Source organism: Poecilia mexicana, unplaced genomic scaffold, assembly GCF_051168715.1.
Source record: "Poecilia mexicana isolate PSO_F unplaced genomic scaffold, ASM5116871v1 scaffold_17, whole genome shotgun sequence".
Taxonomy (NCBI): domain Eukaryota; kingdom Metazoa; phylum Chordata; class Actinopteri; order Cyprinodontiformes; family Poeciliidae; genus Poecilia; species Poecilia mexicana.
Genome location: NW_028263386.1, coordinates 18,051,473 through 18,065,479, shown reverse-complemented (window position 1 = coordinate 18,065,479; position 14,007 = coordinate 18,051,473). Strand labels below are relative to the sequence as shown.

Sequence of the window (14,007 nt, the reverse complement as noted above, 5' to 3'; positions counted from 1 at the left end):
GCCTATACGCGCCGCTTGCACATAAAAGCTCTGATCATTGTAAAATACAATGATGGTACTTTTTGAGACTGCTTAGCCTACTTCATGTTGGCATGCAGTTTCTGTTGAATTGAATTCTTGACTGGTTAGTAATCGAGCTTTGAGCTTGACAAGTGACATTGAACAAGATTGAAAATTCAGTTGTGAAAAACCTTACATGCAGCCTGAGTTTAAATTTCACATTACCATTATGTCTCTAAGCACGTCACTCTCTGATGGAGGGACGATGGCTCGATTCAAAGTGGAGAAAGCATGCAAAGCATGAAAGGTCTTTTCCCTACGTTTAGATAAGAGACGTTCATCATGTTCTTACCTCCAGAGGCAGATATGCAACACATTCTTTAATAGTGAAGCTCGTTTTTAAACAATCTTTTCAGCTCTTTGAAATGAAATGATACTTCACAACAAACCTATAGCATATCTGAAGTTTAGCCATGAGTGGACAGTTGTCTTTTTGAGTTTAATTTACAAGTTTGAAGAGTTCCAGGGAATTATTATGACGGCAAATATGTTGAGCAAATTTTCCTACTTGTGTGTAGCTGAAGGGTATCCACAGCATGACTCTGCCACTACTATGTTTTACCATGGAGATGGTGTCTAGTAATTCGTCATACGCCAGATACATACAGGCCAGGAAGTTCAATTTTGGTCTCACAGCTAAAACGTTTCCATTCAGTAGATTCTCATAGATTTCAGCCGTTCTCCTAAAGTTACCTCAAGCGCCTTGGCTCATTATCTCCTTGTGAGTTTGTGCAAATGGTTCTGTGTTGTGATGCGCTTTTAGGTTTTAAATGACATCCAAATCTTGAGATATAGTTTGTTTTTTTTAAATTCTACCCTTCTTCACATTAAAAACATAAAATAAAATAAATAAAAAAGAACATTGGCATCTGTGGTGATTAAGGGTGAAAAATGTCAACGCTTTTGCAAGACGCTGTATTTGGTTAAGTATTAAAAGTACATTTTTTTACAGAGAAAGGTTTGCTTCCTTTGAAAATTTCCAGGATATCTAAAGTATGCAATATCACAAAGCTGAGATATTTGGGAAAAGATGCCAGCAGAGGCCATAAAAAGAGGTGGAATGTGAAGGAGAGGGTGAGTGCAGTGTAAAAAGTGTGTGTGTGTGTGTGTGTGTGTGTGTGTGTGTGTGTGTGTGTGTGTGTGTGTGTGTGTGTGTGTGTGTGTGTGTGTGTGTGTGTGTGTGTGTGTGTGCGTGTGTGTGTGTGTGTGTGTGTGTGTGTGCGTGTGCTGTTTGACGTCAGAGCTGCGTCTGTCTGAGCAGGACATCCTGTGGAACTGTTCTCGATGAGGCTCGAAGCATTTAAAGCAGCTGCCTTTCCCACCTCAGAGAAAAGCCTGGATGAGATTGGGGGAGAAAGGAGGCGGAGGAAGCTCTCCATCAAAATATCACAAGACCACAGAGGTCATAAAAGAAAGTGAAAAAAAAACAAACAAAAAAAGAGGGAATCCTTCATAAGTTCAACAAATATTTAAATGACATTTAGGATTTTGATGAGATCTTGTGAAGAGATGATTTCAAAGCTACGCTGCTACTAGCACTTTATTGTTCTTTGAAGGCAACATGAAATCTGAAGAATCAAACCCAACCCGTCTGCCCTGAACAAACATGTAAGGTAAGGTATGGGAGCGGGGTGACGCAGGCAAGAAAGCCAGAGTGATGCTGCTGCTGCAGCTATTTTTGGCTGCGAGGAACCATAAATCAGCTCCATTTCTCCGCCCTCACTCACTTCCTACGTCACGTTTTACTCCAAGCTCTTCTCTCTCTGCTCTGCATCATATGACCTCACTGCTGAAAATGTGAGAGACTGCAGAATACAAAGTGCTTTCTGTGAACATCTCCTGCCAACAACTGAACCATGAAATTGGGCAAGACTCAGATATGCAGCTAAAATCCACACTACGCCTTTCTGTGCACTATACCAGCTGGGCAATGTATGCAAATCTGGAATTTTCATGGCATTAGATACATTAAAAGGGTAACTTCTCAATGCACCTGAAAAAATACGACAGGTTTTTGTTGTGGCTTTACTGCAAAGTTTCGCTTTATCAAAATAGTACACAAAGTGGTACACTTATTAAGAAGAAAGACCTTCACAAAAGAGTGTTACAGCTGCTAAACATGATGAAAGCCATGGTGCATATCTAAACTTCTGAATGCTGCAGTTAAGCCTTGATGAAGTGGAAGAACCTCAGTCATTTCCTTAAAACAGACACAACCAACTTTTTATCACATAACATTTCTGATAGAGGATTCAAAAGAAAACAAAAAAAGAACAAAAACTGCTTTACAAGACCAAAAGAGCATTTACTGAGAGCTAAAATAACTTTTTACATAAAAGTTATCTGACTTAACTCCAGTGGTTTCTATGCACACTCTCTGCACAAGACTCCACTGCTGAAGAAAAAGTATGTTGAAGCCTGTTTAAAGTTTGCAGCAGAACCTCTAGATAGGCCAGCAAAATACTACAGGAATATAATCTATTTAGATTATATTTTAGATTATATTAGAGTCTATTTAGATTAGGCCAGTGCAGAGCAATTTTGATTTCACCATTTTTGGAAGTCAAATTGTTCCACACATCACTCTGAAAACACCCCGCAAAAAGTGAAGTTTGTAGACGGGAGCATGTGACTTTTTGTCAGATTAAAAACACAAAGTTCAGGACATGTTATTAGGATTTTTGAAAGTCTTTGGAAGTAAGCCTCTACTTTTCCAGGATTTCTCTGGATTTTCATTCATCTTCCCTTCAACTTCAGCTTCTCTGGTCCTGTTGAAGAACAGCAACCCCGTGGCATGAGGCTGCCGCCACCGTGTTTCAAAATGGGATGCACTGTATTCCACCAAATAAAACCTTTTTGTGTGTATACAGGCCACGACAAATTAAATTTATCTCAGCTGATACAAGCGTCCTCCTTGAGGTTTTTGTGTTTCACTACATTGCTGCAATCTTTAAGTTGAACTTCTACTTACATCAGTTACTTTATTCTGGCTATTCTTCCACAAAGTCCAGATTTGTGAAGTGCCTGGGTAATTGCTGTATTTTTCAGAAGATTATCCTACCTGAGCTGTGCATCTCTGCAGCTCCTCTAGAGTTGGCACGGGCCTCTTGACTGCATCTCTGTCTAAAATGCTGCCCTGCCCAGCCAGTTTGTTTAAGTTTTGCAGTTGTGTCGTACATTAGCATTTTCTGATGATAGATTGAAAACGAACATTGGCCCATGAGATGTTGAAAGCTTCGGATACTGTTTTAGAGCCTATTTCAGCTTTTTAACTTTTTAAAGACTTCATCCCTGACCTGCCTGGTGTGTCCTTTGGTCTATTTCTTGGTCAATAACAAACCTCTGAGACCTTCACAAATATTTATGACAGTTGATTACACACACTTTATTTACCAATTTGGTCGTCTATGAAGGCGGTTGATCACACCAGATTTTGTTTAGGGGTATCAGAGTAAAGGGAACATAAACACAAGTGCACAATGCTCTTTTAAATTTAAAAAATTTTAAACATTTTCTGCCTTAAAAAAAACATTGAGGTTTATTGTTGTGTATTGTGACAAAAGTTCAGCAAGTAAATAATTCAACTGGTGTGCCAAAATATATTCTTTAGTTGTTCAACAGGTACAAGCGGAAAGATCTGCAGTGTCATCATGGTATTTTAGTCATAATATATCAAATAACAACAAACTCAAACGTAAAAATTGTAAACTGTGGAGGTTATTAGTCATTTCTCGTTTTTTTTTTTTTAAATAACTGTGAATAATGCAGACAATCCCTAGATATTTAAAGTATGTCGTATGAGTAAAAAGGACATTTCCACATGGTGACATCCTGTACGGACCTGATTATGTTGCATCATTTATGAATGGCGAAGAAAGAACAAACATGGGTGGAGCCGTGTAGACACAACGGTATCGGATTGGATAAGCTGCTGCCTCAAATGTGTTGTAGCGTTCAGTGATTGGCTGCTGGTTCCAGTGGGCGGGGCTTATTCCTAACAAGGATACGTTTTACTCTTAGCTTAAATCGGCTCTGTCACACTCAGAAAAAGCAGCTGTCACACCGTGAGCTGCAGTTAAAACGTTTGTTTTCGGAGTTTTAGACCATGTCTAACCACTGATGAACTAGTCTGGCGATTCAATCCGACTGCAGCTGCTTGTTTTCACCAAGGTTTTATTTTTTTTTTAAGACCGACCAAGCAGTGACTGCATGGAGCAGCCGAAGACGCAGCGTCGGGACTTCCCTACTCCACAGCCTGCAGGCGGGGAGTCACCGATGCGTTTGACCATCACTTCAACAACCGGCTGCCCGGTGGAGTTCAGCGTCCGGCGGGGAGAGACTGCGGAGGGGCTGAGGAAGCTCATCTCCCAGAAACTGGGGCTGCAGACAGACAGAATCATAGTGGTGCACAAAGACAGGTGGGTTAGCTCTGACTGCGTGTGCGTGTGTGTGTGTGTCTACGTGTGAAACCAGTGGGTTGCTGGTTTGAGACACTTTACCCGCTTTGACTGCGGCTGCTGGTGGTGAATGGATGTAGTGTGAAGTATTTCAGGCCATTTATCATAAACTTGTACCCTTTTTGTGTTATAAAGCCACCTGACTGCAGGGACACTGCTGGAGCAGGGTGTGACAGATGGCAGCAGGCTGACTCTAGTCCCAGTTATTGAAACTGGTTCAGCAGTAAGTTAGTCTCCCACATTCTCTGTTTGCAAACATAGCAAAATTGCATGCAGCCACGAACAAAAACTGAGCTCTTTGGGGGGATTGTGGTTATTTATTGCAGAGTTCAACTAGAGAGAGGACAGTGATGGACACGTTGGAGAGCTTAACAGAATCCCAGGTAAGAACCTGCATTAGGCGCTAAATGGACGTCATTATATATATGTATATACACTATGAAAAAATGTGGCAAAATTGACAAGAATGTATTTTCTTGTAAAATATTCAGAGTTTTTGACTAAAATCTGAGCTGAACTGCATGCAGGTGATCGTAATTTGTAATTTTATCTTCATCTTGGACCAAAATTAGCACCACAAGGCTCAGTGTTACTGACACAGCCCAGTTTACTGAATCTGTCTATGCGTCGATTGAGAAAATTTAAATGATCCATAAATTAGAAATATATAATCATTTAATCAGATTAAAAGCTTGTCCTGAAAAACTTGTTGGCAGAAAAGAAATAAATGTGTCTTTGGGCTAGATCTTCTTAAGAACAAACCACTTTTTCTCTTTGTCATCAAATAAATGAATGTCTGGTTGGCATTTATTTAGCTTCATGTACTAAAATAAAGAAACTTGTTATTTTTGACCGGTGTAATATTGCCTGGTCAAATACTGTGGCATTTAGATTGATTCAAAGTCTGTGACTTCAGTCATTTGGGCTTATTTTTTTTTAGCATTTAACTGAGTTGTTTCATAACGAATTTGTTGATTTATACGAGTTTTAATCAGAATGTCTATATGATTGGATTGTGTTGTATTTATACAAGTTCAGTGGATTTGAATATATAAACTTTACACAAAAACTGAGGAACCGTGTTGTATTTTTTTTTATCTCTCTTACTTGTACTGCATTTGTAAGGAAAATACAGAAGTGTTGTTCCCAAGAAAACTTGACAAACCTCTGCCAATGCCAAACAGTTTATGGTGGAGGCACTGTGATGATGTGGCGCAATGCTAATAATGTCTGTGGCCATCTGTGTCACTGGAAAAACAAGGATAGTCATCACTCCAGGTAGTCTAGGTTCATGGAAATGTGAAGATTATAATAATAATAATACATTTTATTTATAATGCCCTTTATGTCTTAGGGCAAAGGGCAAAAACAAAATCAAAACAAGCGATCCCAAAGGATACAAAATTTAAGTAAATGAATAAATAAGACATTAAAACCAATATCTAAGAAAATGAACCAAAAATGTAGCTAAAAAGAAATCTAAAAATTGTCTTTATCTTGTAATTTTCAGCTATAACTATTTCCATCAAGACAAACTCATGTTTGCTGTTTGTTGTTTCTTTCAACAGAGTTTTGTCCTTCTTGGCCTCTGATTTTCTCTGAGCAGTTCTTAATTCACTCTTTGTCAACAAAACAATGGTTTTCTCTTCAGCAACTTTCTATCAAACTCTGGATGAAAATCTGGAAGATTTCTTTTTCACTGATTATTTTTCTGCACTCCTTGCAGATAGAGGACTTCCTTTCGGGGCGCCTGCCTCTGACCCTCAGCCTCGGAGCCGGCGCCCACACGATGTATGTGCAGCTCCAGCTGTCGCAGAAGGCCGGGGAGCTCCAGGGGAACACGGACTCAGTGGTTCAGACCACATGCAAACCTCAAACTGCACAGGCGAACAATGGGAACCTCCTGGAGGCGCCCTCTGCAGGGTCCTCCTTAGGATTCACCAGCTCACAGACTTCCTCTCCGCCCTCGCCCTCGGATCGCTCTGCATCCTCCCTCCAACGTAGCGCTGAGAAACCCAGAACTTCCTTTATCTCGTCCACAAGCGTAGCACCTGAGCGCTGCATCGATCCTCCGTTAGTGCGACGCTCACAGTCTGACTGCAAACCTGCTTTCCCTTTGGACTCTACACATCCTCCAAATCTACCTCCTGCAGCTACCCCAGTCTGTTCATCCAGACCCACCAGTTCTGAACCAGGACCAACTTCAGCCTTCATAGAGGTCAGTGATGGTACCTGTTTTCCTCTTGCAATGGTTGTAGTTAACAGGAAACGAGCAAAATCCACTTTTAGTTTTTTATAGACATTTATTCTCAGCTTTTTTTTTTTTTTTAACAGGGAGATGTTCCTGCACATAAATCACAGCCTCCAGGGGCGGTCATTGACAGCGTCGTGAGTCACTCTCCAGGCGTCTTCTCTGGGACGTTTTCTGGTAGGTTTTTGCAGAAACGGCAGTCTGTAAATGCATACATTAGATCCTTCTAACAGTTCTTTTCACATTTCAGGTTAGGAAAGCAAGCTTTGACTAAATGTGTTGGGTTTTTTATATGATACACCAACATAAAGTAGCATATGTGAAGTGGAAATCTGAAAAATATGGCACACTTATGGATTCTGTCCCGTTTATTCTGATACTTAATAAAATTTGATACAGCACCTCCAGAAGTCATTTACTTAGTAAACAGAGTCCCTGTGTGTGTAGTTTAGTCACGATACAGATACGTGATCCATACTGTGGAGCTGTTCAGTAAAGGCTTCAGCGTTCATTAGTGAACAAACGTGAAGACCAAAACGTGCAGCAAGCAGGTCAGGGAGAAAGCTTGGGAGAAATTTGAACCAAGTTTGTGTTTAAAACATCTTAAAGAGCACTATCCAGACTATCTACTGAAATTACAGTAGAAAGAGTTTGGGATAACTACAGACCCACCGAGACATGGCTGTCACATAAACTAGGAGAAGGAAGGAGAGCTCATAGAGAAGCCACCAAGAGGCCCATATTCTCTCTGGAGGAACCTCAGAGACCCACAGCTCAGGAGTCAGGATCTGTCATCAGGAAACCGTTTGTTCATGCACTTTATGATCCTTGCCTTTAGGAATGAGCAGTAAGAAGAAAGCTATCCGAAATCCAGATTCAGCATGCTATGCAAAAGATTATATCTGGCAGAAAACTAGAACTGCATATCACACTGAATACGCTGTGAAATGTGGTGGCAGCATCATGATGCTGTGGAGATGATTGACCTCAGTGAAAACAGGAAAGCTCTTCGGGATGATGAATTTTTCAGACTTTATTATTAAAAGTGTTGATCATTTTCCATCCCCGGTGTTGATCTATCACAATAAATGACATGTGGTTATAATATGATATAATCACGTAAACTTCAATGGGTACTTTAAAAATGTGCCAAACTTTTTTTTTTTTTAATCAAAATGAATAAATAAACATTGTAACAAGTTTACCAAGAAGGTGAAAGTTTACACGAACTGTTATCAAAGACCTAGCTCGACAGCTTTTACCATTTTATCTGTATGTTAATAATTAATATTTCTAATAATGTCCAACCCCATCAGGGACTCTGGCCCCGTGCAGTCATGGGGGCATCAGTCATCCTCGTCGCGGCATCGCCATCATTCTCCAAATCCTCAACGACTTGCTCAGAGCTGCCTGCCACCACCAGGGGGCGCTGCTGCCTCCTTTATGTAACGAGTGCACTGCCTCGAACCTTCCAGGCAGCCATCTCACCGCAGAGGATCCCTGCATGGGAAGAAACAGACAACCACCGACCCAAAGCACAGAGCGCAGCGGTAAAGTAACACGGTGTATTTGATGCACAATTCGGTATTCTGATCCACTGTTTTATTGTTGTCAAATTATAACAAATGTCGTTTGAAAGCATTTGTTTTAGACAAACTGGTCCAGTTTAGACTCGATGTCAATTTGTATTAATTCCTTTTATTCCAAAACTATCCACTCATCTACGTAATTGGAGATTTAATATACATTACTTCAAATATTATTGTAAGATTTTCAGCTAAAGTGTTCAATTAGTCCACTTTCCAACAGAAATGTGTAAACAAATTCAAAATTTTCCACCAGAATGAAATGCGCTCCGAATGAAATGCGCTCCATACATATATATATATATATATATAAAATATTTGTCTTTGTGTATGTGCAATTTCACTCTTTGCAAATAAATTCTGTAAAAAAACCTATTTGTTTTCACATACATGCATCATGTAAAACATGTTGTTTTTTTCTCTCTCTCTCTCCAGGAGGGGATGAGAGTCAGACGCTTCACTCCTCTGAAGAGAATAAGACAATGCACTGCAAGATGGAGCGGCTGCAGCTCCTGATGCATCAGAGGCGTCGCCAGAGGCGGATTCGTAGGTGTTCTCTCCTCCATGGATTCGCTCAGCCAAACCAACACCGGCTCCACCGTTCCTAGTGTACGCAAGCCGCTCACTGTGATTTCTTCTTGTAGCTATTTGAACAGAAGGAAGAATTTTCTTAATATGCAGTGCATAAAACCAGAGCAGGTTTTTTTTTTTCTGTTTGTAGTGAGATATATCAGTAGCTCTTGAGTAGCAAGAGCTACTAAAGAAAAACGTATAAGCTTTATACAGCTATTTTCCTGCGTCCGTTTACTGAGCATGATGGAGATGGCTTTTAATGTAGCATAACAATACAGAAAGTTCTTTTTTTATTATTTCTCTGTTCTACATTTTTTTAGAGGTTAGTTACTGTGAGCAGAAACAAAACAACTTCTAATAAAGAGGGTTTCTGTCCTCCGTGGGTTTTGGGGGCTTGTTATTCTCTGGACATAAAAACAAATAGCAAATCACCCTTGAAAATGATGCAGGACTATGTCGTTTTTAACTCATGAGTTGTGCCTTACAACAACATGCAGTATTTACAGATGGTCCTCCTAGTTTTCCTCCTCCACCAGTAAGACTATCCCCAGCTCATGAAATATACATTATGTTTTCCTCCTCATCCTTAAAGGGATATTTTAGGATTTTTAAATTGAGGGTCTTTAAATGGTTTTACTATCTCATCTGAAGTTGATGACCCTTCTTACTTAGTATAATCTTTGCAAACTTGTTTTCAAATAACTCCAGGATTATGTGTGCAGGTTAGAATTAAAAACAATTACAGAGTTCTAGAGCCTTACTAAAATCCCTAAAAAAAAACAGGGATTAATCAACAAAGAAGTTGATTAATATTAAAATATTCTTATATTCCTAAAAAGCCTCCGTGGTCGTTGTTACTTTAGGACATGATATTTTCACAATTAAAAATAACGACAGAAAATATTCTGCCTTGAAACAAAACATTCAACTTGTTTTATTTCTAAATGTCTGGTGGAAATAACCTTGAATATGATCATTGAGCACGTGTTTGTGCATAATTTTTTTTTTTTTAAGTCGTTTATGTTCTGTAATCAGAACGTGTTTCAGGGGGATCACTGGTGGCGCACCGCCTCCAGCCTGCGCTGCTCGTGTCCATCAGCTTCTTTGCAAATAACCACTTGATGGCTCGACATTTCACATGAGCGTTTGCATAAACTTCTACCACCTTTATGAGATGTGAGTACTTTTAAGATAGAAGTCAACTTATGTCGTGGCTCCTCTTGGGCCAGCGTTAGGTTCAGCCTCCAGGTCTGTCTAATCTGATTATTGAACGAATACTAGAAGGGTTGTATTATATATTTATAATATATTAGCAGCTCAAAACCTTTGAAGGCATCTTTAGTTTTAAAATCTTGAATTATCCCTTAAGATACGCATTGATATGTCTGTGTTGGTTTCTGGTTTGCCTCCATGCTGTAATTCCTGTAATGTGAACGACACAGTCCAAACACTGTGACTTGTCTTGTTTGGCATACTGTTCTGTAAATTTTATGTAAATATTCCACTTAGTGATGTATTCTGAGTTAGGTTTATCTGTGATTAGACGAGATCAATGTATTTGATCAGGCGACTTACCTCTTTCGTGTTTATTAAAGAGTGTGCCTCTTACAACTGACCACAACTCTAAGCAATATATTGCCTTATCATGAATGTTAAGAGTCTGTGTCATCTTTGGAGAATATTCCCTTTAAAAATGAAGAAGAGCATATAAACAACAATGAAAGCAGAGACTTAATAAAGCCTTGAAAAGACTTTATTAGTTCACTCGACTTTTCTATGTGGAGTTCACCCTTTGACGTTGAGACATTTACTGGAAGAATCAACTGGTTTGTGTGATATTTGTTGACTGAAGGAGTGTTCTTCGGTGTCTTTTTTCTCTACCTCTTTTATCTGCTTACACGCACATTGTTCCACGCTTACATAACCATAACATAAGACTGGCGTCAGTAACGCATAGCATTAGATAAAACTGATAGAGTTTGTCAACACCATTTGGCGAGGGTGAGGAACGAGGAATAGATCAACTCAAAACTGGGTCTTCATCCTTTTATTTCAATCAGTGTCATCTTTAAGGTGTGCTGAGTGCTGGACTGTGACTGTATCATTGTTCAGTTTGTTGAGTTTGTGTTTTACATTGCATCATTAATCATTTTCATATCAATATCCTTACTTCTTTGAGAAACAAATCTCGGGTCTGGGAAAAGATCTCCAGGTGAAAATTATTTTAAAAAGCATTTAAAAGAATATTCAACTGGATGTTTGATCTTTAAATGAATATTTAGAGAATATTCATTCTATAAAAGCAAAGAATGCATATTTGTATACTCTCTGTCTCACCAAGAGCGCTTATTGCTTTGCTTCCTGTGAAACGCACAGGAGCTTTTTCTGCTGGGTTTTTGTGTGTTGGACAGGAAAACATCCATTTCCTCCTACACCCTCCTCCACACTCCCCCTCCTCCTTTTAGCGCTGCAGAGAGAAGTTCCCCTCCCCCACACCTTTTGTCACAATCCCTGCCCTGTGGTGAAAAAGACAAATCTCCTTTGTAGTGTGACATGCAAATACCAAGTCTTAGCCAGACTATTCTTCATTAGCATTCAAAGTGTGGATTTTGTTCTTTTTCGAGGTGAACCTCCCAGATCTCCTTCAATCCCAGGATGTAGTTTTCAGCTCTCTGCAGCGTGGCTATTAGGCTAACGCTAGCAACATACGTGCTTTGCTTAGATAAAGAGAAACACAGGTTTGTCTAAATCCTGCCATTTGGAGCTGTTCATAAAACTCTCCTGTCTCACTTACTGGGGTGGATCAAAAGTGATGAACGACACCCGTTCAGAGCAGCATCGAGAATACAGATGGCGTCGTGAGTGGAGCTCTGCTTATGGGGACAAATCCGTTGCGGTGAGAGGAGCTGCAGCAGCCGGGGGTGTGCTGATAACTGATAAAACACATGAGCATGAATAAAAACACCGTCTGGGCTTTGAACCCAGTGTTAGAGAGGTGACATTATGCTCTGTAAAACGAAGACTATGTGACACAGAGACCCCAAACACATGAATGCACTGGGTAAGTCCAAAGCAGAGCTGGTTTCAAGTTGCACCATCGTACAGAGGAGTACAGCCTTTGGAGAGGAGAGAGGCTGATTTCTGTGCAAACCTGAACAGCCAGTTTTCAACCAACAACTCTGTTTGAATGTTGAAAGACCTGAAGGCATTTTCAAATGCAACTACACCTCTGCCGGATAGCAACAACTGGCTGATGACCCTCATCTGGTTTATTGTTAGGCGTTTCACCCTCACATCCTGTCTTTTTTTTTTTTTTTTTTTTTTTTACAGCGACAGCTGCAGAGACACAGAGCTGAACCTCCTGGGGGCGGCTTTACATACTGAAGTACTGAGAAAGAGCAGTGAGACTGAAACCAAAATTAGTCAAAACAAGGTCAAATGTGACAAGCATCTGATATGCAACACATTTGATTCCCCGATCTACACGGTCCTGAAAAAGTATAAACACCCCATGTACATTTTTATTTTGTCAAACTTCTGCGTCATTCTACTCCCAAGTATTTTATTTATTTTGGTAGACAACATTGTGAAAATTGTTTAGGGTTAGGCAAATAATTCTTTTTTTTTTTTACAAAAATAAATCTGAAAAAAATAACTTGTATTCACCCTGTTTAGATACACCTAAATAAAACCAGACCCTCTCCTGCTTGGTGAATAGAGTCTACATGTGTCCTAACTAACCCAAAGTTAGTTGTTTCCTCCTGCTGCTTGGGAGACATACTGTCCCTCCAGTGTTTAATATTTTTTGCCCTTGGTATAAAACTGTTGTGTTGTCTGTCTGCTAACAGAGCAAACTCAGAGCCAATACAGACTCTGTGCCTTTCTTAGAGCTTTAATCTGACCTGTTCATGGGTTTCTGATCTTGTGGCTGTCATATCATGTGCACGGTGTTAAATAAACCTGGTATATTCACTTAACAGTGTTTGGCAATATTTTTTGGTATGTATTTTAAGTAGTAACCATAGTTTCTGTCACCGTAAACTGGCATTAACCACTGGAAATGCCAGTTTGTTTTGGCATTTCCACTAAAGGCCAAAACAAACTGCTCCAAATCTCATTTGCCATTTCAGTTCCTAATATTTGGTGGCCATTGCAGCTTTTTAATGTTATGGATGCTTTTAGAGATACTTTTACTTCACACACCGCCAGGTTGGATATTGGTCTTCATGAAAATTCACAAATTGATCAGGTCTTGCTGCTTGACTTCACATAATCTAACCAAAAGAAAAAGAAAAAAAAAACTCTAAGAGGGGACCCTTAAATTTATATTTTTAGTTAATGTAGGGAAATGCCAATAGATATTATATGTAGCATACACATAATATCTAAGAGATTTGTTTTCTTTTTCATATAAAATATGAAAAAGATTTGATATGAATCAATGAAGGTAACAGTGAAACTTAAAATCCTCATTTCACATACAAGTAGATTATAACAGTTCATAACTGATAACCCAACACCACCCAAGAGAAGGAGAAAAAACTTGTACGAATGCTGTGTATTGTTATCAAATGGAAAATCTGTAAGAGAGAGATGAAACACGAGATATCTCAACATGGTTTATATATATAAAATAGGCAGACAATGGAAAACAAAATGCTAAGACTTTCATACACAAACACATTTGTCGCGGTGAGAAAATTACAAATGACTATTCCAAAATGGGACTTCTGCGTTTATTGGACAATAAAGAAGTTGGATCAATGAGGTTTGCAAAATGGAGGGAGCATGAAGACAAGAAGCCATGAAAACCAACACCGCCCCTTTAATTACCACACAGAGATTCGAAATGATAAACGTAATTCTACTATTAAATGGTGTGCACACAACAAATATGGAGGACACTATAAAGAACAATTTAGGTTTTAGTGCGAAAAGTGGAAAGACTTCTCGTTTCGTAATCGAAACGAAGTGTTTTCAGCATGCCCACAAGTTGTTTTTCAGCCTGGATTAGTAGTTGTTCAATGCGCTGAACGGGAGATGGCAGTAGAGTTTCCATACTGTTGAACCATAGAAGAAG

The 14,007-nt window shown here is 39.4% G+C and overlaps 1 protein-coding gene across 1 annotated transcript; it reads left to right on the top strand.

The window, feature by feature from the left end:
- The first annotated feature begins 4,023 nt into the window (after positions 1 to 4,023).
- LOC106933335 (midnolin) lies at positions 4,024 to 10,679 on the top strand. The gene is made up of 7 exons (XM_015012512.2): positions 4,024 to 4,478; positions 4,653 to 4,740; positions 4,844 to 4,900; positions 6,244 to 6,735; positions 6,852 to 6,945; positions 8,085 to 8,318; positions 8,790 to 10,679. Exons 1-7 carry the CDS (start codon positions 4,270 to 4,272, stop codon positions 8,960 to 8,962), a joined length of 1,347 nt encoding a protein of 448 aa, XP_014867998.1. The 5' UTR covers positions 4,024 to 4,269; the 3' UTR covers positions 8,963 to 10,679.
- Positions 10,680 to 14,007: the final 3,328 nt, after the last annotated feature.